Source organism: Choristoneura fumiferana, chromosome 28 (assembly GCF_025370935.1).
Source record: "Choristoneura fumiferana chromosome 28, NRCan_CFum_1, whole genome shotgun sequence".
Taxonomy (NCBI): domain Eukaryota; kingdom Metazoa; phylum Arthropoda; class Insecta; order Lepidoptera; family Tortricidae; genus Choristoneura; species Choristoneura fumiferana.
The window spans coordinates 2859475-2874673 of record NC_133499.1 but is presented as its reverse complement, the minus strand read 5'-3'; the positions used below and the strand labels follow the sequence as shown (position 1 = coordinate 2874673).

Genomic DNA, 15199 nt, shown 5'->3' with positions numbered 1-15199 from the left:
AATCAGTTACATGTTTTTGACTAAAGTTTGCAGTTTTGAATGATAACGAAACACTAATGTTCATTCTAAGTTTTTCTGTAGTCGGGTAAAAACTGTCCTTTCCCACATTACATTACTCGCTTTATCTCACCTAAAATTGACCAACCGTTACTCGTTCGTCCTATGTTTAAAATTACTAGTCATTAATTTAGAATTTTTGTTATAAAAGCATGCTTACAAACAAACATTCTAACACACTCTAAAAATATTGCAGTTTTGCAAATGTATTTTATTGTTCTGTAACAATTTGGCAGTCAATTTAATGATCTTCCCCCTTATTCATAATAGTTGTCAAAATTATCTCGAACTGGCATTCTTTTGTTCTTATCCTTCACTTTGACATTTATCTTTAACAGACAGACCATTTTTGTCTCATTATAACATTATTTGTAGCTTTCAATGAATAAGGGGATTTGAAAATTATTCGCATGATTCAGGGTTGAAATTTAAATTACGCGTTTTAAAATTTTCATTTTTAGATTTCTTCTCCAAAAGTATTATCATTACCATCTGCAATAAATGTGGAAATGTGTGAAGAAAAATGGGAACAACACGCCATATAAGGTGCATTGCTGCTGAGTTGTAAACATTTTAAATTGTAGGTAGTTTTCATTGGCATTCTTATACGCGGAAGGTAATGATAGCAACGGTAATGATAATCTCATTTTGAAATATATTTTAAAACAATTATATTTTTGCTCTCGATAAGTTAAATCTTAAATAGTGTAGTTTACTCGTTAAAATACACACGTAAATAAACAAAAGTGCGTAGCTTTTATAAATAAAAGCTATTTCCCTTTGTGCGATGCAAACTCGTCATTTTTCGTATATTTCCTACAATTTAACAATAAATTTATATCTCTAACAATTTATCCAATTCTTAACATTGTTTGACCAACTTTGTAGTTTCATGAAACGTCATACAGTTTGTATGAGAAGAGAAGCCGTCATTTCTCGATTTTATCACGAAGAAATTCAAGAAATGCGCGGAAAATGAAGACGAAGTCAAATGCAAAAATGTACTTCTAAAGCCAATTTAATCGTAAATTTTTACCTTTCAATATTAAGTATTTTTGACGATTTTGCTTTACAAATTTAAATTATAATACTTACTGCGACAGAAAACACTCAAAAATTTTCGCAGAAATTTATCGCTTAATTTATTAACAGACAATATCACTACACCAAATATACATACTAAGAAGATATACAAATTATAATAAAAAACTCAATTAAAAAGAAACTTATTTCAACTCTTACAAGGCAAAGACATCATGGGCACATAGACTTTAGCTGTATTTTACTTTTGCCTTCGACTTTTAAAAAGCAGAAAGTTATCGAAGAATTCATATTGTTAAAGATTGAAACGCAAAAGGTAAAGGGAACTGCACAGCGTCAATATAGATTTCAGAACGGATTTTGTTCCGTTTAATTTTTTTAACTCCTCAGTCTTTTGACGTTTGTAAGTAACTGCCGACGAGACTCTTAAATGTCTCAAATACTGACGGTACAACAACAGTGTAATTATCTAGTATGATATACAAAAACAGCGGGAACGTGCGCTCAATGCGTTGTTTATAGATCATATCCAGATTTACACTTTCGTACAGGCAAAAGAAACTAACCAAATCTACGATGAAATTGTTAGTTAGTTTACTAAAGTTATGACAGAGTATTTGAACAATCACTAACTTTTGTCAGTCAACCTTAACTGGAAATATAAAGATTAAAAAAAAGTGTATTTGCAAGGACAGTTGAAGAACTTTAGTAGGTCAAGTTTAACAAAAGTCAGGAAAGTCCATTGGATACGTTTGTCAAACTATATTTTTCTAGCGATGTCCTGGCCATGTCGTCTATATAACCAACTTTAAGTATTTAAGACATTTTGTCACGAGTTGTTTTCAGTGGAATCAAGAATCTTATGTCACTAGTTCCAAGACACTTAAACAAAACATTTAGACACAAAAACATGTAAAAGGTATTTTAAAATTAATACGACACATTTCATTAGAAAGTTGGACTAGTTGTTGGATGTTTTGACTGAAACTCTTGTAAACTCTAACTTAGAGTTTCAAAACAAATAAATTCTAAAAGCAAGTGCTTACATATATATTATTACAGTATTTAAAGGCATTTTGGATCATTCTTCGAGCGTTTTAACCGCTTCATTAACGTGGTCACATTTTTTTTAAATAAATTTGCTATATAATTTGATGACATTTTCGATTATTTTTTAGACATCTTGTACTTCTACTAGATAGGTAACCTGAAAACTGTAAGAGTAAAAAAATGTGCCCACTAAAATCATCTTACTAATATTATTTATAAACGCGAAAGTTTGTATGGATGGATGTTTGTTACTCTTTCACGCAAAAACTACTAAACAGATTTGCATGAAATTTGGCATACAAGTAATACATACCTTGGATTAACATATAGGCTAGGTACTTTTTATCCCGAAATAATGTATGGCTCCTGTGGGATCCAAAAATGTTTAAGCTACAAACCAATTCTGCGCGAGCGAAGCCGCGGGAAAACGCTATTATGGAATGAACGCTCGAATAATGACCACTTTGCTGTTGTACATTCAGCAACTATTATAACAACGCGCCATAAAAACCAACAAAAAATTTAGCAAAACGATATCATTGAACTTGATTCCATTCGAGAGCTGCAAAACCGGATCAGATCAGGATCCGACTTGATTTTTGCGTCTGATTGAGTCTGCCAGCAGTTATTCCTTTTACTTTAATTTATTCGGGCTTGAGACGGTGCCATTGCACGATGGTCTGCCGCGGCTTGGTTATCATGTCCTGCCAATGCTTAGTTTCTGTGGCACCTGAGCCGTTCTTGCCTGAAACAGTACAATCAGAGCGTCTTAAACATGCCTTTCGTGGGCAGTGGAACAAGTGCCTTAAAGATTAAAGTTTGCTGCTATTCGGTACTAGATGGCGCTTTCAGAAGCTAGCAGTGTTAAAAGGGGATGACCATTGAATCTCCGACAAACATTTAATCGAATTCATTTCGTCGAACAGTCGTTACAAATGCTTTCAATTCAGGTATCATGTATTGTGGTGGTGGCCGAAAGCTGAGTCTACTGTCCCTAGCTGTGAAGAAATCACTTCTTAGCCAACGTAATCAAAAGATGTTTTTACTGCAAGCAGAAACTTCGGTACTTCCCGTGAACTCAGTCTTGAAACTTGGTATCGTAATTCCGCACATGAATTTCGCTCAGAGGGAGTGGTTTGACCTATCGCCTCTCAAGCAGAGGGTCGTGGGTTCGAACCCCGCTCGCACCTCTGAGTTTTTCGAATTTCATGTGCGGAATCACATTTGAAATTTACCACGAGCTTTGCGGTGAAGGAAAACATCGTGAGGAAACCTGCACAAACCTGCGAAGCGATTCAATGGTGCGTGCGAAGTTCCCAATCCGCACTGGGCCACTACTATGGCCCAAGCCCTCTTGTTCTGAGAGGAGGCCTGTGCCCAGCAGTGGGACGTATATAGGCTGGGATGATGATCATGTATTGGATGTGTCTTTTCGTGGATGGATAAACCGCAGACCTACGTTTCGCCATCGCCAACGTCGATGAATTGTGAAGTGATAATCGAAAGGTGAAACAAAGGACAAGGTTAATGGTTAGGTTTTAAGTTTAAGGTTTAGGTTCAACTGTTATTCGGTACTTTTACGTACCAGCCAGCAATATCCGCCCAATGAGCTCATTCCTGCCGATGTTATCGAAGTCCATGACCTGGACATCGAGGGAGCACTCCCGGATCTTCTCCCACGGGACGTTGAAGGAGAAAGCGTCGTTGAACACGGGGTTTAGGGTGCATTTGAAGATGGCCGTCTTGCGCTTTTCTATGCGCTTGTCGCCAAATTGGAGCCACACTTTCACGTAAGGATCTGAAAGGTGAATTGTGGATTAATAGTAACTAGTGCTTACCCGCGGTTTCGCACGAGTAAGCAATTATGCGGCAGTTTAATTGAAACTTCAGGACTTTGTTAAATAATCGTGGTTTTAAAATGTGCGAACCGTTCTAGAGATACTGAACTTTTTTTTTGTGGAATAGGGGGAAAACGAGCAAACGGATCGCCTGATGGTAACCGATTACCGTCGCCCATGGACACCTGCATCACCAGAAGTCACAAGTGCGTTGCTGGCTTTATAGGAGTACGCTCTTTTCATGAAAGCTTGAAGGTCATATCGATCCGGGAATACCGCAGGCGACAGTTCATTCCCGAGTTTTGCTGTGCGAGGCAGGAAATTCCTGGAAAAACGCGCAGTACAGGACTGGCAACCATCTAAATGGTGAGGATGGAAGTGTTGACGCGAAGGGCGGTGGCGGAAGGATGCGGCAGGGATCAACCCGAACAACTCCTCGGAGCACTCCCCGTTGTAGGTATATTCAATAGAAGATGCACAGTGAAGCTACATCTCTACGCAGCGCCAAGGAGTCAAGTCGATCAGTAATTCGTTGGCAACCGAAAATGAAATCATTGAAACTGAAATGAATGGCAATTTCGGGTTTCTTGAGCTTTAAGTTGGTTAGGTTATAAATTGGTGGTTATCCGTCAGTTAAAATTAACCAAAGGATGGTGAAACCGGGGGCTAATATTCCACTTTAGCTTGCACTAACTAACCTAACCAACAAAAAGTTGGATTATTAAACATGTCTAAGAACCATCGCTAGAAAACCTGCTTTCAAATAAAACACCTTCTAGGCAAACATGCACCATCTTAGGCCTCATCTTCGCCTTCCATCAAGCGAGATTGAGGCCAAACGTAAGCCTTTTTTTATAAAAAATAAAAAATAAAATTCAAATCGGTCTACCCGTTTAAGAGCTACGGTGCCACAGACAGACACACAGACAGACAGACACACATAGCGGTCAAACTTATAACACCCCTCTTTTTGCATCGGGGGTTAAAACCCCCGACTTTGTCACTTCAAAGTTCAATATCTCAAAAACGGCTGAACCGATTATGATAAAACATGTCTAAGAACCATCGCTAGAAAACCTGCATTCAAATAAAAGACCGCATTCAAATCGGTCCACCCATTTAAGAGCTACGGTGCCACTGACAGACACACAGATACACAGACACACACAGTGGTCAAACTTATAAACAGGGGTGTTATAAAAAAGGGGAGTTATAAGTTCGACCGCTATGTTTGTCTGTCTGTCTGTCTGTGGCACCGTAGCTCTTAAACGGGTGGACCGATTTGAATGCGGTTTTTTTTATTTGAAATCAGGTTTTTTTAGCAATGGTTCTTAGATATGGTTCAGTCGTTTTTGAGATATTGAACTTTGAAGTGACAAAGTCGGGGGTTTTCCAACTTATTGTTGTTTAGGTTATTTGCGTCGGGGGTTAACAAACAAACAAAAGCTACACAACGTCTAAAGCTCATGACATGAACGATTCCTCATTTACCTAAACCACAAAATTGTTACAAAAAAATTGTGACAGTTTTTGAAAACCTGTCTAATAACTTCTCACCGTTAGTTTTCGAAATCTCAAGCTTTAAGTACCAGCTCACCTGACTTCCCGTTAATGTCCTTGGCCTTCAAGTTTCGCGCCTTGAGCAGGGTCAGCGTCAGAACGCTGTTGCTCGGGTGGTAGCAGAGCGAGGTGAGGAGCTCCCCGCACTTGTCCTTCGCGGGGGGCTTTAAGGCCTTCCAGAAGGAGGGCTTCTCGCTTAGATCCACCTGGAAGGAGGATATTGTACGTTAATATGCTGAATCTAACTGTGAATGTTTTTTAAGACTTGATGTAATTAGTAAATGTTGAAAATAGCCTGAATGGCTTCGAGAAAAGTATGGTACGGCCGTGCCTTTGTTTTTGGTTTGCTCGACTTGGCGGGGGCACTGCCGTGCCCCCAGATAACAGACACTAGTGCTTAACCGCGGCATCACACACGTAAATCATTAGGTCCAGCAGCTGAATTGAAATTCCGGGATTTTTAAAAATTCCCGTGGGAATTCCCGAAAACTAAATCATTTTCATTGACGTTACATTAAAAACAATCACGGTCAAATTTCATGACTAAGCCCAGCGGTTGTTGTTTCGAGATTTTATCCTTATCCAGTGGGTATATCGGAATAAAGTGTAGGCTATGTTTTACTCCATGTCCAGCTATCTACATACCAAATTTCATGATTCTAAGCCCAGCAGTTGTTATTTAGAGATTTTATCCCTATCCCGTGGGAATATCGGGATAAAAAGTATTCTATGTTTTAATCCAGGTTGTAAACTAACTTTTTGCCAAATTTCAACCAAATCCGTCTAGCCGTTTCAGCGTGAAGAAGTAACAAACATACTCATTCACTCACTCACTCACTCAGAAAATTTCACATTTATAATATAAGTAGGATTATTATCGCCATATCTATCAGATGATATTCACTGATTAACGTAGGGCTTTCCTAAGGAATTCTAAGACTGCAAATCTTCATGGCCTCCAATAATCTTCACTAGATTCTACGTCTTCCTATTCCACCAAAATTTTGCCATCAGGGTCGTTATTCTATTACCTTACAACTCCCCAACGCCCTTCAGTTCTACGATCACTGTACTCCATCTTCTGCCAAGCAGTTTGTGCTGTACGAAGCTTTACTTCTTCTACGAATATCTTCATTTATGCTTCGATTTCACAAAGGCACTACAAGCATAGCTTTTCACATGACCCTCTATAGATTTGAGTCTCCTTATCAGTCGGAGGCCAAGACTTAGTTTAGTTATTGCTGATAATAGTAAGAAGAAATCAAATACAGTTTTAATGGGTAAAATTCTGTCTTGAGTCAGAGCTGACATACACACATTTTTTTAAACAGTAGTAATCACCTGACATAAGGGTAAGAAGACTTCTCCGATGGAGTCGTCCCTTGAGAAGCGGTCGTAATCAAACACGTGGAGATGCAACACCTGAAATCAACCAAATGTTTATTTTAGCGACATTCATTTCCCCAGCGAATCTGAATTCACCCCCCTCGTAAGATTGACTTCAAATTTTGGTATTGAAATGTAATTATCATGTAAATTATTTTCAAGACGTTAAAATGGTTCGTACTGTCAAAAAGTTATCAGATCTCATGCGTAGAGTCAAGTTTCTAACTCTCCACGCTCTAACTCTACAAGCTTTTACTTTACAAGCACCTTGGTCAAAATATGTAGCTTGGCCGATTCGTTACTACAAGAACTATTGTATAACAGAACAATAATGAGCAGTGTTTTTTTTTCACTTTATTCATGTAAAGGTAGCATCACAATAAGAACGCTAGTTCAGTCATAAAAAAAACTAGCATAGAAAAAAATATAACATGAAAATGAACCGACTACAAAAAACCATGAAAATAATTTTCTACCAGTCTGAAGTCGGTGCCTCAGCACGAGCCAGCAGGAGTAGGCCTATAGTCGCCTACCTTACCTACGCACTACATTTTGGGCTTCAATCATTCCTGCTTGCTCGTTTTGTAGTGTAAATAATCTAAGATACAATAGTTTAGTGTCAACTGCTCGTCACCTCAAATAATAGATTACTTTTTCCGATGCAGAGACTTTCATTATTGAGGAGTCCTGGTGCTTCACCCACCACCCATTCCATTTCACCATAATTATGCATTACGAGGATCATAAATTGCTTAGCAACTGTGTTAAAGTAATTGAAATTCAACCCGTGATATACTTGTTATTGAGTAGTAACTCCGGTGGTTAACTGTGGTCTTCATCATCAGTTCCACTTCAAAAAATGATGATTTTTAAAAGCAAATGCACGAGTTACTACTAAATATATTAAAATTACCATAGGTGTCCCTACAACATTTGAAGAGTTGCCTCAATTTCCTTGGGATCCAATCTCCTGATCCTGATTTGGTGCTTATGGGACCTAATTGAAAGCATTCCTAGACGAACGCAAAAAATAATCAAATCGGTTCATAAATGACGGAGTTCTGAGGTAACAAACAAAAAAAATACAACCGAATTGATAACCTTTTCCTTTTTTGAAGTCGGTTAAAAAAACTAAGTTACGCTATGGTCCTGAATAAAGTCCCTCTCGCATCTTAACTTACCCGACTCTGCAGTTTCTGAATAGGGAACCCTTCGAAGTAGAACGTTTCGTTCCACCTTGGGTTGAGTGTGCGCCGCTTTATTTTGGTTTCGAGTCGGTGCTTTTTGTCCGGGAGCAAGGTCACGCGCACGTAAGGGTCCGAAGTGCCGCTTAGATCCTTTGCTGGGAGCTCCTTGCCCTAGAAAAGGGGTTACGGTTGTGTTGTTTACACCAATATTTTTGGATCATCATCTATGGTCTACTTCACTTATCCTCTGTTTGAGCGGCCATAGATCAAGCTGCAGCTAAGGGTTGTGTCTTGTCTTGGACCATAGCTTGAAAAGTAAGACTACAAGATTTTAAATATTAAATGATATGGACCCGGATAACTCACGTCTTAAATCGAGTTTAGCTCGACATGTTTCGGGCTAATCCGTAGGTAGAGTAGCAACGCGACTCGGCGGCTGCTGCAACACAACGATGCAACTATGCTCGATTTAAGATGTGAGAGTTATCCGGGTCAATATCATTTTATGAGTGAGTCTTACGGTAGTTTCATGTTCAAGGTTTTAAATGATTCAAACGCTTTGAAATAATTCTCACAATACATGTGTTATCAACTGTTTTGTTTGCACATTGTATTGAAGTCGTTAGAGCCCAGAACAAATACGGTTCAACCACAACACTGCGCCTCAGTTTAAACGAGTGTTGATTTTAAAAACACACATTTTTCACGTACAAACAGAATGTTTCGCTTGTTTTTATTCGAAACAAAAGATTTACAAGTCTCACAATTTGTACATTTCCAACGGATGGACAGACGTAAAAGCTACGTAGACGACTTTGGTGCTAGTAGAAGATTGCGGTAGCAACTGAATATTGTGGACCTCGAAAAAGGTACGAGCATGGATGCTATAATTATCTTGTACGTGCTCCACATTGTAAAAACACACAAACCACACAAACCCAACTATCAACATCACACTACACTGACCCGTTTCGAACTCAACCAGAGTTCATCCTCAGAGAAACATAACTGTTCACCATGCTACTAGATGTTAGATATCTAATTGAGTTCGAAACGCACCAGTGGTGGTTGTGATAGTTAGGTTTGTGTGATTTTTTTTTTTTATTCGATGGCAAACGAGCAAGTGGGTCTCCTGATGCTAAGAGATCACCACCACCCATAAACATCTGCAACACCAGGGGTATTGTAGATGCGTTGCCAACCTAGAGGCCTATGATGGGATACCTCAAGTGCCAGTAATTTCACCGGCTGTCTTACTCTCCACGCTGAAACACAACCGTGAAAGCACTGCTGCTTCACGGCAGGATTAGCGAGCAAGATGGTGGTAGCCATCCGGGCAGACCTTGCACAAGGTCCTACCACCTGCAATTGCATTGTGTGTGCTCTTACAGCATAGAGGCGGATGAGGTGCATGAACATGTTGCATAGACCCAGTTATCACATGACCGCGGGTGAGCAAAGATTTTACTAATAGATCATTGATATGGACCTCAGTAAAGTAACGCCTGATTAGAGTAGAGTTCCTCACCTGTATGATCCTCAGAATGAGCGTAGTGTTCTGGAAGTCATATTCCAGTGAGAAGTGTATCTGTCCCACGTTCTCTGAAGGCTCCGAGTTATCGATGTACATGTCCACCAGCGAGATGGACCGGTTCTGAAGGAACGCCATCTGTCAGCATTGAAATAACTTGAAGCGACGTGCTTGCGACGCCATCTGACCACGATCGCGTGCGATTGGCGGCGCGGCGAGCTGATTCTTTGATCATTGCGTGATTTAGCTGCTTCAAGCATTGCGGTTAGTTCACCAAATACGCAATGTAAATATTAGAAGTTTAGAGAATCGCTCGCCGTGTCATTGGTCACGCGGAGTCGTGACAGGGTTATTAGTGCGTTAGCTGTTGCGACGAGCGATGCTCCGTTCATTGCGCATCCAAAACGCTCAATGCACACCAGGTACTTGTTAAAATACGCAATGTATTAGAAGCTTAGAGAATCGCTCGCCACGCTGCTGATCGTGGTCGGGTTTTTAGTGCAATCTGAAAGATGTTTATTTACGTAGATTCTGTTGAAAAATAAACAACTACAGATCTTCTCGCTTTGTCTGTCTTTCTTTGGAAACTCCACTATCTAGACTAGAGTCTAGAGCTAGCAAATCATCAACATAAAATAAAAATAAACTATAACTTTTAATAACTTTGTAGCATGCTACACACGGTGACGAGTTATTGTAAAATGGAAGCATTGCAAGCTTGTGCTGTATTGCATTCCATTTTGCGATCATGAATTCATTTAAGTATTCATTCGTAACGATTTATTCGAACTGGGGAATAATTTTTGAAATGACATCACTCGAGAAGTATTCGATATCGGAGAAAAATTGTGCCGAATTAGAAATAACAATGGAGCACCGCCAGTCTATGTCATACATTCGGGTCATATTGACGTGATCATATTTACGTGAGCATAGATACGAGCCGTTAAACTTATAACATAACTTTATAACGACACCCCGCCATAGTTTTAAGTACGAGACCTTCGGAGTTAATTTAAATTCTCTATAAGCTCTTAACTCAATTATAACTTTGGCAAGGGGCAGTAATAAGCGGTCAAGTCTGAGTAGGAATCGCACACGGGAAATTTTGTATAGATTTATTTAACTTGCAATGGTTATGGTTATCAGATAAGGGAGAAAGTCGGCGTCGCGTCGTATCAGGAGGTCAAGAGGATGGCTCAAAGGAGGGATGTGTGGAAGATACTCCACCGACAAGAGTATAACTCTTAAGTTGAATAGAAAAAGAAGTTTATGTGTCGGTCGTTGACTTGAAAGAAAATTATGATTGGTTTTTTGGAGTCTTTTTCAACTCCAAATTTGTTACTCTTACGGGTATCCCGTGAAACCATATGACAGCGATATGGTTTCACGGGATACCCGAAGTAACAAATTTGGAGTTGAAATAATAAAAAAAATAAAAAGACTCCAAAAACCAATCATAATTTGATTGCTTAGTAGCGACATCTTCTGTCTGGGTGAGCGGTTAGTTCCGAAAGAATGTGACGTCTGTCGACGAAACATAGATGTCGCTAGTGATGCTGCTTAAGTAGCGTAGTAGAAATAAGCAACCTGAGATATGTATGCATAGGAAAAATTCGTGTCTAGATTCCTGTCCAGCAGTGGTGTAGGGGTTATAGCACGCAGCACGGATTGCTGAGGACCTGGGTTCGAGTCCCAGTGCTGGTCTCTTTTTCTGGTTTTACTGTGCATCCATGTCTCAGTTTGTATTTTCGACTTGAAAGAAAATGTCACTCGATGAATACAATAATGCCAATGGTGCCGTCGTATCCGATTGAGATCCGACTTTTCCCCACGAAAATAAATCATGCATTCATTCAAAACTATTGCATTACATCTCGTCCCGTCTCGTCTCGTCTCGTACTTGTATTTTAAATTCGGCACAAATTTTTATTAATTACACTACGAATACAGTAACAGTTAACTTTAGGAAGAACTAGGATCTTTGACTAACCCCCTGAATCACCATCCATTGATTAAATTTATCTGACGGATAAATGTGACGCCGTATCTGTCTATTCGAACAAAACAAACAGAGACGGCATCACATTTATCCGTCAAATAAATTTAATCAATGAAAGAAAGAAATAAAAATTTGTTACAAAGACAATGGCAATGGATGGTGAATCAGGGGGTAAGTCTCATGCCGAAGTACTCTAAAGGCAGCACTTTCCTAGTCTCCTATTCTTGATTAAAAATCTGTTCTCTTCTTAGCGTGAAAGTTCGAAGTCTGAGCGTTAAATTGGTAGCGCCTAGCGGTGCATATTAGCAACGAATGCTCTCATAGTATTTAGCACTAACGCGAATTTGACTTCATTATGATAAAAATTACAACGACAATTCTTTAACACCGCCTAACTGATATATCTCAAACATGCATCTTAGGAGATTTGGCTAAGGGGTGCTAAGGTTCTGAATTGCATGCCAGAGATCTATCAGTTATGAGCTTCAGATCTATTGAATAATGTTTTTTTGTCGTATTTTGTCGGATAAGTTCGTTTTATCTTACTGTCTCAATTAGGTTCAGTAAACTTCAGTAAGCTAGTTGAGAAAGTATGTATGTATGTAAACTCTTTATTGCACATAAAAATAAAAATACAAATATACAGAGAGAAGAGAATAGAATAGAATAGAAATATGTTTATTCAGCCAACAAATCATGACAAAAAAAGAGAAAACACATTTACAAAATTATAAAGTATACAAGAACAAACAAATAATGATGTGAAGCCGAAATGGTCTCCACTCAGCGGTGCCGTTGGCACGACTAGCGTTGTCAACGGCGCTGGTTTTCTGCGGAGCCAGCGAGGTGTGCGGGACAGCATACTGCGCGACTTGCGTCAGGCGAGTAATGAATACATAGTACAAAGATAAAGATAAGAACAAAGATAAATACGAACTCTTCCACAAAATACGTATTGAACACATTATATTACATCTGTATAGGTTCTTCATCGTCGAAAACAGGATAAATACGGCTTACAATTGAAGCCGATGTAGTAATTACCAAAAATAAGAAAGTAAACAAAGAGAAAATTAGTACCTACGTCTAATTATAATTATTTAGCAGAAGAGATGAGTGGTTCTGAAGCTCAAAAAGGTCTTAAACTTTTATTATTACTTAACCAGACCCACGCACTATTAATCATTTTTGAGCTCCACAGTTGCTCACACATCTCTACTAGATCTGTTGATGTCATTCAATTATGCTACTATGTGTCATAGTTTTAATTGGGATTATTTAAATGCCTATTTAAACTACATCTATAATAGCAGCAGTTTAGTTCTACGTAACTTTTAGTTCTTGATTTAAAACGATATTATGCAAGAAGTAACAATTAGCCAAGTATTTTTTTAATCACAGAAATAATCATCAGTACAGTTTTAAACTAATTGTTTCTTCTCAATAATGTCGTGGATTAATAATGGTAGGTACAATATATAAAAAAATCTATACTCTAGAAATGTTCTTATGTGATCTATATCTAAATCTATATTTAGCCTAAAAAAGGATGTGAAAGAAAATGTGTAAAAAACCCATAGGAAAAAATCATCAAAATTGCAATGTGATTAAAAAGTGAACACCAGTTTTAAATTGGCGATACGAAATTAAATTATTTCAAAGCAATTTGGGATGTGCGACTATTTTTTATTCTTTTGATCAAAACTATTTTAAGCAAGTGAACTATTTGGAAGCGATGTCACACTTTGTTTTAAGCATTAAATTTTAATGCGATATACTCCATCAATCTTATACAAAATTGAGCGTAGCGCTTAAATTATAACACAAATTAACGTTAACATTTTTTTTTCAAAGTATTTGAACAGTAATGAAAATTTTGCCTTTGTTAGAGCCTATTTTTATTTAGTGGCAACACCTGGTCCTTAATCACTGATTAATTGATTTATAGACATATTAAATTTATTGATTGAATAAATTGTACATACTGTAGATGATAATGGCGTAATAAAATGAAAAATAATTCTTAAATCGTTGTAGTAATTAATAGCAACAATAAAAACAGTTAATTTGAACCACCAAAACGATATTTTTTTCTGGAACGACTTCCTGATTTAATTGCATACAATTTTGGCTAATTTTTCAGAATCCATACTTATGAATTCTAGAAATTTTAAAATAATAATTTCAATAATGTTTTTTTTATATCAATTGATTTTGAAAATCTACAATACCTACAACTGCAATAATACAACGCCTGATGTAAACAAAAGCGCAATTACTCGCAAAATTTTGTATGGAACTGAATGGAGAGTTCGCGCAACTCGTCGCTTTAAGAAAAATATTAAGTGTTGTTGAAAGCGATCCAAAACCACAAGCGATTTGCTATTGACAATTCTCTTGTCTATTCATTTCTGATACAACCTCCTCTACCTACCATATGCGAAGGAGATAGCATGGAAAGAGAATCCATAGTTTAGAAAAATCCCAGAAGAAAAAAAACACAAAGTAGACTTTTAAAAAAATCTAGTCACTACACATTTTACGTTTGGTATCACAAAATGTTATGTATTGCGTTTCTGATATGAGACTGAAGTGAAGTAATTGTATGTATGGATGTATGAAGTTGGTTTACTTTTCATGATTGTCCAATGATCGTGTATGCATTACGTTTTTGCACCCAGTAAGTATTTGTGTTGCATTTAGCGCGCGATTTATATATGTCGGCGGCCGATCGTAAAATCTGCCAGATCATGAAATTCCTAGGCATATCGCGTAATGGCGCCATTTCATGAATTGGCTAAGGGACATCCGCCATATCGTTCAAAGCTCACCGTTTAACGATTTGCCTAGTGAAGTTTAGGCAAATCATGAAATTCCTAGGCATATCATGAAACACTCACTCGGCTCGTGCGTTGTGGTCACAATTCACACTAACCACTCCTCGTTTCGCTCGTCGTACCTAATTTTTTCGGCTAATTACGATGTGCCCGGTATAGAGCTAGGAATATCGACGAATGCGTTGCTCTAATCGATCTGCCGTGTTGTTTCTCAGGCACATCGTGATATGCCTGGCCAACTTTTAGGCATATCATGAAATGGCGGCATTTCACGATATGCCTAGGAATTTCGTGATCTGGCGGATTTTACGATCGGCCGCCGATATATACACCACGTTCGTTTCGGATCTTGCAGTGAGTCTTATGTTGATGATTTAATCATTTTTTTACGAGTATCGCATTCAGTGCTTTTAATATGTACATATTATAAACGTTTTTGCTGTCTTGCCAGTGTTTCATTTTCAAGATTATCATCTTATTTTTCACTTTCACGAAACAAACTGAACCCGCACAAAATCTGTTTCCAAAACCATTTTCAATGTTGCCAGCGCCTTAATAATCCAAAAATACGTATAATAAAACCTTTCTTCCACGTTACATAACCTAATGTGTCCATCATAACCCTTCAACGGAAGCTATTTCTTGGCGGGAACTTTTCACCCATACATAATTCATTGGGCTCAATAAAAGGGTTAAATGGATAGAAAATG

General features: G+C 38.1%; 1 protein-coding gene across 3 annotated transcripts in view; it reads right to left on the bottom strand.

Annotated features, from left to right (window-relative positions):
* Window positions 1-1057: 1057 nt before the first annotated feature.
* Window positions 1058-15199, bottom strand: part of Syt7 (Synaptotagmin 7) — a 304885-nt gene continuing 290743 nt past the window's right edge. For 2 of the 3 annotated variants that reach the window (XM_074109269.1, XM_074109268.1), the window contains 6 exons: window positions 9648-9788; window positions 8114-8290; window positions 6888-6968; window positions 5584-5752; window positions 3734-3946; window positions 1058-2893 (listed from right to left, as the gene is read on the bottom strand). In XM_074109269.1, the coding sequence (XP_073965370.1) occupies window positions 2793-2893; window positions 3734-3946; window positions 5584-5752; window positions 6888-6968; window positions 8114-8290; window positions 9648-9788 (882 nt within the window). In that variant the 3' untranslated portion in view covers window positions 1058-2792. Of the gene's footprint in view, window positions 2894-3733; window positions 3947-5583; window positions 5753-6887; window positions 6969-8113; window positions 8291-9647; window positions 9789-14086; window positions 14253-15199 lie in introns of those variants that run through there. The other variant, XM_074109270.1, reaches the window with a different exon arrangement.